This window comes from Cydia splendana, chromosome 15, assembly GCF_910591565.1.
Source record: "Cydia splendana chromosome 15, ilCydSple1.2, whole genome shotgun sequence".
Lineage (NCBI taxonomy): Eukaryota > Metazoa > Arthropoda > Insecta > Lepidoptera > Tortricidae > Cydia > Cydia splendana.
In genome coordinates this window covers 1,296,145-1,311,388 of record NC_085974.1, presented here as the reverse complement: position 1 = coordinate 1,311,388, position 15,244 = coordinate 1,296,145, and the positions used below count along the sequence as shown (strand labels likewise).

General features: G+C 35.9%; 1 protein-coding gene across 1 annotated transcript in view; it reads right to left on the bottom strand.

The window, feature by feature from the left end:
- The window catches only part of LOC134797412 (ankyrin repeat domain-containing protein 6), a 110,325-nt gene that overhangs the window by 11,021 nt on the left and 84,060 nt on the right, over positions 1–15,244 (bottom strand). Inside the window, exon 2 of the mRNA XM_063769636.1 lies at positions 11,127–11,237. Within this exon, the coding sequence (XP_063625706.1) occupies positions 11,127–11,222 (96 nt within the window). The 5' untranslated portion in view covers positions 11,223–11,237. The remainder of the gene's footprint in view (positions 1–11,126; positions 11,238–15,244) is intronic.

Below are 15,244 nucleotides of genomic sequence, written 5' to 3'. Positions count from 1 at the left end.
AATGTATTATAAAATATAGGATAATAAGGTACTTAATTTAAAAAAATCCATCTTGCTGCATGGTGGGTGCGCCTAATATTAAATCCAAATTATATTAATAAGTATAGTAACAGCACCAGTCATGGGACATTTAAGAGGAAATTTGGAGTATTTATGATATTTCCCTTGTACATGTAAATGGTCTTCCGCTTAGCGTGTTAAAAGATGAAAGTTCTATCCGCCTTTCATGTTTTAGGCATGTTGTATCAAAGATACTGCAATGAGTTTCCACATAATTAACAAATTAAAACTATGCTTTTTTTCTCCAGTCATGGACACCAAAGCTCCAGTAATGGGCCCCCGGTAATGGACATGGATCCAGTAATGGGCCCCCTATAATGGACATTGCTCTATCAGTATAAAATATTGAAATGGGGAATAAGTTATGGCAAAAAAAACAATTTTTGGTATAAGCTTTTATCGCTGAATGTATTTTTCTTTCCACAGCCAATTATTATTGTATTAGATTTATCGAGACAATTCTAATATACCCAAACACAATTTGTTAGGGTTTATTGCGATAAAGTTAACATGGCCACCTCCTGTCTCCATCATCAGATCAAGTCCATGTTATCATAATATTGCATTATCATCCGATTTGCATACTTAATTACGTACTTACACAAAATTTCAACTGAATCGGAAATCGAAAAGTGGGTCAAATTCAGCTACCAAGATTTGACCCACACTAACTAACAAGGCAAGTTAAATAAAAGTTTGGAAAAACGATATTAATTTATCCTAAGTCCGAGAATACCTCCTGGTTGACATATTTCGTAACTACATTTTACTTCTGTATTGTTTAAAACATGAAATTATGGCATGGCAAGCATCATTATGTCAATTGTCCCATCATAGGAGGTATGCAGTTTTACAGCTCCTATAATGGGATTGGGCCAAATACCACAATTTTTTTTACATCTGTGGAGTCACAACATAGTGTGTTGTATACCTTATCTCATGGTAAATGCAATTAACAAAACACATTCTAGTTTTCATCAAGTATTAATTAATTAAAATTTAATAAATTAACTCACCTCTCTTAGCGAAGTTGTTAAGAATTTTTAGTGATATTTTTTTTCAGTGGCACGACAACTTTTGGGTTGACGCACATTTCTTAAAAAATAACCGAATTTAATAAAAATTCAAACATAATCAGCTCTAGGACTCTTATTTATGATAAAAATATATCCAGTGTTTATAAACTACTTTTATATACTTATTTTAGAGGAATTGTGTTTTTTTGTCCCATTACTGGTTCCGTGTCCATTATAGGGTATACTACTATATATACTTTTCCAAGTATGCTGCCAAGTAGGAACTATACCTAGGGTTGTGATTTATCATTGTTTCTATTTTTTTAATCTACATAGACTTTACATTAAAACATCAAATACTGCATTTGTTTATCATCTTCTCAGAAGGTACTCTAAAGTTCCCTATGTAGTTTAAGTAAAAGCACGAATAAACTTTCTCCACAACACCAAAAATTCTCCATTTAATCACTTCTTTCACTTTTCTTACAAGTTTTGTAATTAAATTAAAGATTATCTCGACGTAAACGCCAAAAACCGTGTAGCGTTAAAACACTTACGATTTTAACAAATTACTGGCCGATAGCAAACTCCATAAAAGCAAAACGCCAATTAAAAGTGTCAAAATAAACCATAAAAATTTTGGTACCAATTTACTGATGACATTTAAATCTTCCATGGGATTTCTTATTACCTTCGCAATAATGCTGAAAATCGCTTGGTCTTTATTCTCCGGCAAGCATAAAGTGTAGTAAAAGACAAATTGAAGATATTTATGCTTAATTATCGAGACATGAGTGTGAGTGAGGTCACTGAGGTCTTGATTAGAAAGAAATAGTTTTTGGTGTTAAAAACGCACCTTTTTAGGGTCCGTTCCCAAAGGGTAAAAATGGGACCCTACTAAGACTCCGTTCTCCGTCTGTCCGTCTGTTTGTCACCAGGCTGTATCTCATGAACCGTGATAGCTAGACAGTTGAAATTTTCACAGATGATTGTATTTCTGTTGCCGCTATAACAACATTAACAACAAATACTAAAAAAACAGAAATAATATTTAGCTCACATAAAACAAACGTGATTTCTTTTGCCGTTTTTGGCGTAATGGTACGGAACCCTCGTGCGCGAGGCCGACTTTTAAGATTATGACAGGGTTATATAAAGTAAAGTCATATAATATACACCGGAATCAGGTCCACGGCCTGTGAACATACTTACAGTACTAAGATTATTGTTGAATAGGTACTATTACTAAACGCAAAAAAAAAAAACATACATAAACAAACGTAGTTATTCATTAACGATGCTTGATAAAATAGATCGTTAATAATCAGCCGTTCCTTAATACAAATATACCGTAAACACCGATATAAATCGAAAAAAAAAAACATAAAAGCGCACTGGCAATCAACAAGGCAAACATTTAAAAAAATAAGCCATCAACGGAATGCTATCGACCAATCCGATTTAGTTCACATGGTTATTAAAGGCTGGCAATCAATTTTAACTTCTAAGAACTTTGAAATAAGGTGCTAATTCGAAGTAACATCTGCTCTATAACCATAAATAATCCAAGCAAGTTACTACGATAGAAAAACTCACACGTTCGCTGTCTAAGGCCGCATTCAACATTCATTACATTATTTGATATTACTCGCAGTACATCTCATCAATCTCATCAATAAGAGCATTAATAAGAGCGAGATGCACTGCGAGTAATGTTAAGTCAGATTAATTTATAAATTTCGAATGCGACGCCTGTGCTCGAGCGAACTTTAGTCCTAGTTTTAATCAAGCTCCGTACCAAAATGAACAGTATAGCTTTAACTTTAAAGTTGATTGTTAATTTTGGTTATATCAGGTGTGCGTGTGCGAACGTTATCCACTTCATCTAAAATGGATATGGAGTAGAGCCACATTTTTTATTGAGATTCGTTCGATACACTAATTAAATGAAGTGTAACAGGAGACCAATTTAAAGAATACTCTTATCAGGCTATCGCTTTATTCGCTATCACCAGACTATCACACATAAGGAAACGCTTACTTTCTTGTATTTTTAACAGCTTGATAAAGACAGTGCCCGTCTCTTTTTTTCACATTACCTACTTACCGTAAAACGGGGTGAGTAGGTTTCGCGAGGAGAGGTGGGTTATGAATGGGAGAGGTTTGAGAGGGGAGTGAGGAGGAATTTTAAGGCTACTGCTACAAAAATAATGTATTCCAATTTAAAATTGAGCTATAGAACGCATAATAAAAAAAAATCGATCCAACAATCTTCCAAAATCACCTTTGTATGAAAACCCCTCTCACCCCACATACGAGGCACTACGGTGTGAGGTGGGTTTTCTCTTTATCGTCAAAGTTATAAAATGGAACTACCCAAAATAAAATACAAACGTACAGAACACTTATTATATACACCATTCAGTTTTGATATGTAAAAATAAAATGTTATCGAGGTTTGAATTTCAATTTTGACCCTACTCACCCCATTTTACGGTACCACTTTCCCAATTTACACTATAAAACTTGGTCAAAGAATTAAATTTCGGTACTATTTCGTACCTTGTCACAGTGACAATCAATTCATATTATTATTATTATTGATCGCTAGGGACCTTATATTGAATTCCTTGACCGTACATATGACTTGTGTTGGTTGATATTTAGTTCTTTGAAGTTCAATATAATGATGTACCTACGCCACTATTAAAGTACATAGGTAATATGTTAGGCTTTCTCGTCAAGGCTTCTCACTTCTCACACTTTTTTAGTAGACAATCTCGGACATCCTCAATAGGTATATAATTATCTTCCTTTATCCAGATAGTAAGTAATATAGGTACAAATACAGACTTTTAAAAATAAGTTTTTATAGACATTACAAAATGTCACCAGACAGGTAAAGTAGGTGTTAATAATACGATGACTTCTCTTATCTGCTTGTATCTGAACAATTCAAATAAGTTTGCTACTTTATATTTATGTAAAATGAGAACCGGTAACTTTTATCTTGCTCATTAAAATAGCTTACAATATCTCTCTATTACTATTACGCTTGGATGGATAGATGAATTACCTATACTTTGGGATGTCGCTTGGGTTTTTAAAAATAACGAACTTCATCCAAATTCCAAAGTTAAAAAAAATGCATACCTATTAAAAATGTTAGTGCTTGAAAATGGAGATTTACTCGTATATTAAAGGCTCTCTGAAACTATGTCGCACGAGTGACTAAAAATACTTCACTTAAACCGTAAAATTAGCATAAGAAAAATATATCTAGATGAAATGTAGGCAATATAAATAGGTAACAAAATACACAAAATCTAAACTACCGGTGGCCTACTTTATAAAGCTACAAGTTACAATTTACAAGCGGAAGTCTCGTTCTAACACATAGGGTTAGAAAGAGACTTCCGCTTGTAAATTGTAACTTGTAGCTTTATAAAATAGGCCACGGATCTCTCAAAAACCTATTTGTCGTCTCGCACAACCCGCTCGAGTTATCAAGGTACCGCATCAAGAATTCAAGATTATAAAAATTAATTCACGTCGCAAATTGACAGACAACTTTTTTTAAAAGATCATCCCAATGATTTAGTGGCCAGTATCTGTAGACGTTATAATCTGTGGACGCGATCCATCATTTTTAAATTGTCTATGGTCGTTGAATGGGCGTTTTTCTGCCGTTAACTTTGAAAGTGGAGTAATTGTTTTATGTTGCACGCTATTATTATTTTATTATTTAGCGTTGTGAAAGTAGTTTGTCTCAGGTTACGGGTTAGCAACACTTCAGTTAAAGTGAACTTAATTGCGAGCAATTATAATATTATTCATCTTGACATGTCCAAGTACCAAAGGTCTTGAGATTTTTTTTGGCCATTTATATATTTCTTTCTGACTTCCCCTAAAAAAGCATGGTGAAGGTTTGTAGAGTATGTTCGATTCGGAAAGAGAAGAGTCGTGGAATGTATGGAATGTAATATATCTATGTATATAAGTATGTATTTATCTATATAAATATGTATAGCTTTGCTTACTTTGGGGCTGGGTTGATCTGTGTAAGATGTCCCCTAATATTTATTTATTTATTTATGGCGCCCAATACATTCCACGACTCTTCTCTTTCCGAACAGACTCTACAAGTATAACTATATAAAGCTACATATCATTTAAAATGTGGCAGCTGAATGTTAAATACTAATTTTAATAAGGAATTCTCGATACGAAATTAATTGCAGCAAACATTGCGCTGAAATATTGCCGCGTGCATTGTGTCATACAATATGCCGTGCTACATTGTATGTTAATGGCAAATCGCCACGCCATGCATATTCCTTACATTCGTATGGAAATGCAGCCATGAAAGTTGGCAAAGAGATGAATAAGAGTACGTATATTGAAGGCCACCACTTATGTAGTTCATTCGTTTATTTGCCTCTATCTATCGCTCGAATACGTAACAACTATAGAGAGATAAAGAAAGGACGATTATCACAAGGAATTTCGTACATTGTCCCACCTGTTCCTATCTCTATCGCACGCCCATGATTATATAGCTATCCCGCTCGCACAGGGTCATTAACCGCCGGCATCATGAGCAAGACAGCAATATAATTTAGGAAGAACATTTGTTATTAAATTATTATGTGTATTTACATTTTTGCAGTGTGGGTAAGTTAAGTACTGTAAATGTATCCGCACCGTAGAGTTAGACCAAGACAAGTCTGCAACGATTTTGATAGCATACGCAGGGCAAGTGTTATGTATACGTCATAATTTCATGGATGTTTGACGTTTAAAATAACACTTGCACTGCGTGTGCTATCAAAATCGTTGCAGACTTTTCTTGGTCTAACTCTACCTACTTAATTCTTGTAGATATAAAACACATACCAATACTTAGTCTAATCCTTGTCTAATCACACAAGAGTGACAGGCCCGCTATGATCCGACGTATATCAAACATCCAAATGTGAAAGACCTATAATATATTCAAGCCATTTCTGTAGCAGGTGTGTGAGATTGATCGATGGATTATGATATTATGAATATGACATGTTGGTCGACTATTATTTTTAATTTTAGAAGGTTGAATATCAATTGGAGTGGGATCAATATTTATATTTACTCGTATAGTGTAAACAAGTCAAGCATGACTGTATTATAATTTGATAAAATTGTTATAAATCTTAACTCTTTATAAAAAATAATAATAAACAAAACATTTATTCAGGCGAAATAAACCCTATTTGTACAGATTTTTTCTTCTGCCAAACTGCAGGACAGTTTGTTGGCAGAGGGAACTCCCTTAAAATAAAACATATCTATGTTTGGCAATTAGCTAAGTCTACCCATCTGGGTAATTGCCTAATTAGTAAGTAATTAGTAGTAGTAGTAGTTATTTTCTTGTAAGTCAACTGTAGTCGTCATTTGAGCTCCACTAGCTCCAGTTGTATTTGAGCTCCACTAGCTCCAGTTGTATTTGAGCTCCACTAGCTCCAGTTGTATCGGCTTATTGGCAGTTGTATGACGATGTACATTTAATACAAATAAAATATATTCTATTCTATTCTTAAGACTTTGTACAGATATGATCGTTGTGTTACGTGTCTCCCCACACCAATTGATGCGAAATCGACAAAAGATGATCAAAAGTAAAATAAAACTGTAACTTTAAATCGCATGTGTGCTCTAAATCCACCACTTCAAAATCAAGATCTCAATGAGTCAATATAAAATATGATGGAAACAGTATTCATTAAAATATGAACAGACACCACAATGGCCGACAGAACCGGCCTGAAGTTACTCTGAACCAGTTATGTTATAGTACGGTAACGACTAGTTGTTCCTCTTGACTTGGTGTCGCGAGCACGGGCGAGTGGGCTCTTAGGGAACCATCAGTGGAAAACTGACATCGACATAAGTTCTGAACAATTTATGGACAGGAGATATGGAGACTACAGCAGAGTGAGTGAGACAGAAAACGCAATTTTGACTATCGTTTTTGCTGTACACGCCCTGGGCCTTGTAAAAAATGCAACAGTTCTGTATTTTAAAAATACTATATTTATAAGATGACGGGCTGACTGCCACTCAGTTGTCTTTTGTTCCTGCAGACAAATTAATATACTTCAGTACTTAATCACACGGGCAGTGATACGGCAACATATTTATCAATGTAATTTTATCGACATATACCCGTAAGAAGAGGAAGACCGGCAGCAGGCAGATAGCGATTTTCGATTTTGGTAGACCCTCTGGTTTGTCCGAGTGATCAACTCGCTACGTTGGAGCGACGCAAACGGCATCTATGCGTCTAGATGACAGCCGATAACGATTCTGAATAATTAATCGAGAGCTTATATCGAGCTGGTGAATGAGACGCTTTAAATAAATTATTATTTACGATAGAACTGTGTCTGGTAAAATAAAATATATGCGTAGGTAATAAATTAAAGTTAGATTGATCACAAAATCCACTGAAAAGGTCCTTTAAGGCGGTAAAAGAGAAGAGCTCCTTTTTGAAATCTATAGCAATAGAAGAGGAATAAAAATGAAGTTAGGATAACTTTCAGGACATGACAATGACAACGAGACCACTATAGAAGGGAAAGAGGAAAAAAGGAGGAATAAGCTAAGAGGAGGGGGAAGATAATGACTTGCAATAACCAAGCAAAAAAAGCAAATCTGTCAAACAGAAGACCTATTCGTGGAATTTCCAATAAGTTACTCTTATTGAGACGGTCCGGCTGCCTCTTGCCTGTATCGTTAATTATAAAATAAATTACAATGGTAATTTAAGTCTATTTGTAAGTTTGTTACTAACAACTATGGATTGAATCGTCCGAAATAAATGATTTTTATTTTTTAATGGGCGTTTTGGGCTAAAATGGAAAACGGCATTTTAAAAAAGTATTTAAACAGAAGGAAGTTGTGAATTAAAATCTGTTTAAATGACAGAAAGTAAATACTACAGAAATCTAAATCTCTTCCGGATACCTTAATGACGGTATTAAGAGGTTTAATATTTGTGCAGAAATGCTGTAAGTATGCCAATTAAGAGTTGGAAAGTAAGTTATCTGTAGTTTAACAAAATATATCCGCTATTTCACGATACCATCTGGTTTGACACCCGTCAAAATGACGCATTTAAATTTATCACAATTAATTTGCTCGGATTGATGACTGTCAACATATAAATCATTAGCATCCGCCATTTTGTGGACAACAAATTAAAATGGCGTCGTAACGGCTACTGGATTTTACTACACCGTAAAGTTCTTTTAATCTAACTTGTATCTTACTCAAAATTGCTGGTTAAATATATACTTTATTTGAAACAATTTAAAGTTTATATTTGAACTTAATAAAGAATTTACATAGGAGGTTTTGTGAGTTGTAGTTATTTGTCGCCTTTTTATGTTTTGGACTACACCATTCAGTCAATTTAACTTGTATTTTACCAAAACTGGTTGTTTAAAAAGCTACCCTATTAGACGTACGATAAAGTTAATATTTGAAGTTAATAAAGCTGTTAGATAGGAGGTTTTGTGAGGTGTACTAATCTTCTTATCTTTAAGATCTTGATCGATGAGGTGATTCTGGGATTCGGTTTACGTAAAGTTAACGATCAAGTTACGAGGTCAATTGCGTCAGATCTGCGATTTTGGGATTCTAAGAAATATATAATGATACTATAAAGTTTACGAAATATTTTTTCGGAATGGTGAAACTATTTAATTAAAAGGTTTGGCAGATGAAACCACTTCTATTAGCCTGATATGGATCTAATTTATATGTGATCCTTGAATAATATCTCAGTAAATTTTCAGTAAAAATTGCGTTACTTTGTTTGAATACTATGTAATCTGTGTAGGTAAGTTAAGCTCAATAGAAATAATAATTATGTTAACCAAGCTCAGTAGAAGCCTTAGCGAGCTAGTTTATCTATAAACAAACTGTACGTTGTATAGGGACTATCGTGGATACCGCGCTGACCATACGTAGACCTTATTTCAAGGATATAAGATCTACTAATAGTCAGGGTTGCTGTTCGAGAGCGTTAATAGCCGACGACGTACAGCCATGATGCCCATGATTGATAATGCATACCGTACCGTGGGACAGTATCATGAACATTATTGAACAACTAAGCCAGCCTATTACTACTTACTCAAACTCAAAGTGACATTTTATCAACCAAAAACGTTCCACGGTTCCAGTGTTCCAATTTTCCTAAAATTATGATCCTTATTCTTTCACAGATATGTGTTAAGTTTGTTAAATATCAAAAAGTATCGCCATCGCTCGAAAAGATGGCATAGGTTACCTACATCTTTAAAACGTTTATAATAACTATAATAAGTATACTTACACGTACATTATGTGATTACTAACTACAATAGTCACATTAAGTACGTAATATAATACACGCGATGAAATCGATTTCAACAACAAAACATGAAATATCGATACATTAATTACATTTTATTTATTGAAGAATGATCCATAGACTTCCTCTGCACGATACAGCATGGAATAAGACAGCTCGCCGCTCAACGTTGCACTTGTTAAACCGTACATTTAAGTTAACGTTTAAAACTTTAGCGTTTTGAACAAAAGTTGCGCATTTAATTCGCTATAGACTCCTTACAAATTATGATTTTAAAAATATCGGTTGTCAATAGTCAAAGTGTAACATAAATACAAAATATGGAAGAGGGACCTCAACAATACCTACACCACTATCTACAACAATTATGAGAAAGGCTTTGTACGGAGACTATCAGTTTTATTTTAAAGCATGCGTGAATGGTCTAAATTAGGGGTCTCCAAACTTTTTTACCTGAGGGCCATATTGCGCCTCAGTAACTTTCGCGCGGGCCACCATCGGTTTTTGCGCCGGGGGAGGGTGTCTGGTTGCTGCTGTTAGGAACAGTTCCACTTTCAATGAATGCTGAATCCCTGGAGCCTGACTCCCTGGGTAAATATTTTATATTCTTATGCTTAAATAAAATATTCTTATTTCTTATATAAACAAATCGCAAGTAGACTATGCCCAACGAGCCAACCAATATGAATGATTAAGTGACTTTTTTCTTGTGGGACATTTATAGAGGTGTAAATGTTGAATTTAAACACATGGCACAAGCCTGTGATGCTGTAGACTCCAACCAATTAGTCAGCAAAACGATGCTTTCAGTCCTTTACCTACCGTGGCTACCCGTCATTCATGAATCTGTTTGTGCGAAAAATTACCTAGTAAGTACAGAAGAAAGGCGGGAAACAATAAAAAAGGCCGTGCAACGACTACTCTGACAAGTGTAGGTACCTATACGACTATGAAGAAGAAGAATAGGGGATCTTGTGATAAGTAATCCATGTTACAGAGAATGGTCGCACATAAATTATAGATCTGTTGCACCTTAACTCAAAGCCATAAAGGTCAGATTGGCTTGGGTGGTGAGAATCAATTTCGCAAACCATCAATTTGTTCGCTACAGGGTGCCAATTCCATATTGGATGGCTACTGAAGTAATGTTGCAGCTGTCTGAATTAAAATACGCGGGAATATTTTTTTTGTAAGAGGGTGTTAAAGTTGTTAATAGGTAAAGCTGAAATATTGTTAATGTTATACCTTTAATTCAGAAGCTGTCAGCGCAATTGTGGATAAAACTTATAGGACCAATGTTTTGATTTAAAAATGTACCTTTACCTTACCTTACCTACCTTTCAAGTCGATGAAACAGTTGCAAAAATACTACGACGAGAACCTGCCTAACGTACTCCTATAACGTTTCCTACGTCGACATATCGTTAGCGCGATGTAGGAATTGCCACGTACGATACAGAACAGCACCATCTATCGGACGACTCACCTCGTCGACGACAACATTGCAATGCATGGGAATCTAAGCCATCATGCACCACCCTATCACATCACTGAACGATTTCAAAATACTCGCGCTACCTAAGGATTCTACGTTGACACATCGTTAGCGCGATGTAGTAATCACGTCATCCAGTACAGCGCCATCTATTTACCTCATCGACGACATCGCAATGCGCGGGCTGCGCGCGCAGGAGGCTCGCGAGCCGCGCCGCGTCGCCGCGCGCCGCTGCCTCGAGCACCGCCGACATGCGCTCACACCATCACTGAAAAAGAAATAGTAGTTTGTGTTACAAGGAATCAAAATGATATATTTCCGTCAAGGGCGTACATTGAATCCTGAAGGAAGCGATGGATTCTATAATACAATCCCGAAAGTAGTGCCACTTTGATCCCTCCTAGCAGGGAAGAAAAACCCCTTTTCCGAATAGGTGATGTGAAAAAGAAATAGTTTATGTTCACATTAGTTATGATAAAAACAAACATGGTAACACTGATTCTGAGCACACTCAGGCAAGTGTGGTCGATGGAAAAGTCGCTTCAAATAATTTAATTATAATAAGTGACATTAATTAAGTTTTTAGTTTATTATATATGAGTTTAGAGTAATCATTAAATAATTATTCTTTTATTTAAATCACAACTGAACTACATCACTCACATAAGCCCATAACGTAAACAATTTTCATTAGTTTTCCAGTCACGAAGTAACGGGCACTTAAACATAACATAACATGAGTTATGTATTAGCTACCGTGCAAGAACCCATGTACAGCTTGCATAACTTTGGAATGTTGATTTACTTAAATACTTAAGAACTATATTTGTTACAAAAGTCTTATGCAGTTACGCTTTTTTTCTTCTAAGTGTATGGGAAATGTAAGGTATCGTAAAAATGACATGAGTTTTTCTTCGTAAAAGCAATTACCTTTAAGAGGCGCGTGCTATAGATAAGTTATTTCTAAATAACTTAAGTGTTTTAGATTTTTAAAGACTTCAGATCTATTAAATTAGCAACGGTTATTTAATTCTCATAACATGATATGGAAACAGGTACCTACTAGATTTTTTTTAAGGAATCCAAATGGTATTCGAGAGTTAGTTAGGAGAGTTAGGTTAGTAGTAGAGTTACATTCGGGTATCTTTAGAAAATCTCTTTCCATCTAAAGCTAAAGTATAAAGGAACAGATAACTTGCGTGTTTTGGAGCGTGGAAAGGTGCTTTTCTACACTCAAAACCAATTAAACGAGTCAGCTTGTAAGGAAATCTCTATAACGTGACCTGTTTTTATTGCTCTTGAGTGTACAATATAAAACAAAGCAAAACACTATTGATATCGACTTTATAGAGCAATACCCAGGCACACATAATAACAATAACAGGGCGTTTTATATTGACAGGTGAATAAGCATTTTTTATATAGTCTACAAGTAAAACAAAAGAAAGGTGATGTTCGATGGCCAACTGCAGAATGCTTAAGGGTAACATTCCATTTCTGACCGCACGCGTCGGTGGGAACCTTAGGGTAAAATTCCGTTTCTGACCGCAGCTGCACTACTAGTACGAACGCGTCGCACTAGTAGTGCAGCTGCGGTCAGAAATGGAATGTTACCCAATGTTGCGGCGTCGTCGTTGCCGCCGCTGCATGGGTCAATTTCCTTATTAAAATGAGTGACGGAATGAACGTCACAATCGCGGCAGTGCGGCGGCTAATGTCACTCATTTTATTAATAAATTGACAGATACAGCGGCGGCAATAACAACGCCGTCACAGCGGTGTCAAAAGTGACATCTCTTCAACCAGAAACGCATCTTTTGACACCTTGAAGGATATAACCAAACGAAGTAGCCATAACCGGCGCTCCCCTCTGACATGGCTATTTTTACGTTACGTATATTTTTGACGTGGACACTGACAAAACGGGACAGAGAGCGATTGGAGGCCTTTGAAATGTTGTGTTGGCGGAGGATGCTAAGGATTAGCTGGACAGAACGGAAGAACGAACGTCCTGAGCATGGCGGGAGAGAAGAGATGCCTGTTGGACACAATAGCTAACAGAAAGGGCAAGATGGTTGGCCACCTGATACGGCACGACAGATTCTTTTTAATCATCCTGGGATCTTGAGGGGCAAAGACGCAGAGGAAGGCCCAGGCTCACAGCATATCTCAGCCAAATAAAAGATAGAGTTTCTGTCGTGTCGTACGAGGGAGTTAAAAGGCTGGCCAAGCAAAAAGAAGAGTGGCGATTACTCCACCGACAAGAGCATAGCTCTTAAATACTGGTGATGATGATATTTTTGACGTGTCCCTCCCCCGCAACAATCGGCAGACTGTTTTGTGCAGACAAGTCGTCTCCGTTTATATCCTCCAAGTTTAACACTATCGTATTCGTAACAAATCCATAAGTTTCATAACCTGTTACAACAATCAGAATAAGCCTCGCGCACTTCGAAATCTCGAGAGTAGATATCGTCGCTATACTTACTCAACCTCATATCTGCAACAATCATTTGATGGAAATGTCGCTTTTCTTTCATTCGGAATACGGGTGTTTTTGTCATCAAATGAGTGTTGCAGATACGAGGTTGAGTAAGTATAGCGGCGATATATTATGCCCCGCTTTCATAAAACGTGTTTTAGCAGAAAAACGTAACGTATGGGCTTGACTAGGAGGTATGCTTCAACGAGATCGTTAGAATTCCGATCTGATTTACTTGTCAACCTGCTAAAAATGTGAGTCTAATGCAAAAAAATGTGCTAATGATTATATTCCATAAATAAGAAACTACTAAAACAGTTGTCTCCTTAGTTTTTTAGGGTTCCGTACCCAAAGGGTAAAAACGGGACCCTATTACTAAGACTCCGCTGTCCGTCTGTACGTCTGCCCGTCTGTCCGTCTGTCCGTCTGTCTGTCATCAGGCTGTATCTCAATAACCGTGATAGCTAGGCAGTTGAAATTTTCACAGATGATGTATTTCTGTTGCTGCTATAACAACAAATACTAAAAAGTACTTAACCCTCGGTGGGCGAGTCCGACTCGCACATGTTCGGTTTTTTTTAAATATAATGCCGGCAATTATTATTTAGTACATAGTAACTTGCAGATTTTAACAAATAAATCACTCACTTAATGGTGTAGGTACCCATGTATTATTATAGCCTTTAATTTTTATAGACAACAAACAATGTTAATATTCGTACTTATTCTTAAGTTAATATTAATAGTATCTGATCCGCATGTCACTCGGTCAAACTAATGCTATGAACATTAATTTTTGTAGAGTGTGTAGAGTTGTAGATACTTAATAAATTGCACTTATTTGAGTCAAGTGCCGACTTCCGTAAAATACTAGTATTAAATCATGGCTAAGTAATACGTTAATTCGTCAATACACAAGTGATATTGAATATCCAACTGCATTCCTCTTCGTCCACAAACCGCAAAGTTCAAACACAGTGCTCTCACGTCTCTAACTTACCATCAATACCTCATCATCATTAAAAAACAAAACAAAATACCATCATCAAGACCAAGCAACTATAAACCCTATAACATCGAATTAAAGTTCATTTTAGAATGTATTTATCGGTAAGTTACTGCACTTTGATCTTGAACACAGTTCGCCATTTTGTTACAAAAAGAGTAAACTGAAAGTAAGTGACAGTTACATTTTGAATCTAAATCTTAATGCCTTAAAATCGATTTTTGCTTGTTCAAGATTTCTCTGTAGATCTGTCAAGATGCCAGTACGTTTTGGTACATGTTATGACTTTTAAATTATATGCTATGACGTGCGAATACTCTCGGGTAATAGGGGAGGTTATGTGAATTAGTGCCATAATGTAATATTGTGTAGTTATGCAAATTGTAGCCTGTATTTTCAAAGCAACTGTTGATGTTTTTATTGTACTGCTTAGGGGTTATCCATTAATTACATCACACGTTTAGGGGGGGGGGGGTCAAGAAAATGTGACATGTTGTGACAAGGGGGAGAGGGGAGTCACAAACTTTGTGACGTCACTTTAACTTCATCAGTAACCAAAATTTTATTTTAATCATTTTATTTACTGTACAGTTCAAAAACAAGTATTTGGAACGATAATCGTTTTTATTAGTTTAATTTTTTTTCATAATCAGTTTTGGGCTATAAATTTACTAATATTTTGTCAAAAAATTAATAATACTTAATTCGATTTGCCGATTTCGTTGAAAAAATGTGACGTCACACCAGGGGGGAAGGGGTTTGCCAAATATGACCAAGTGTGACAAGG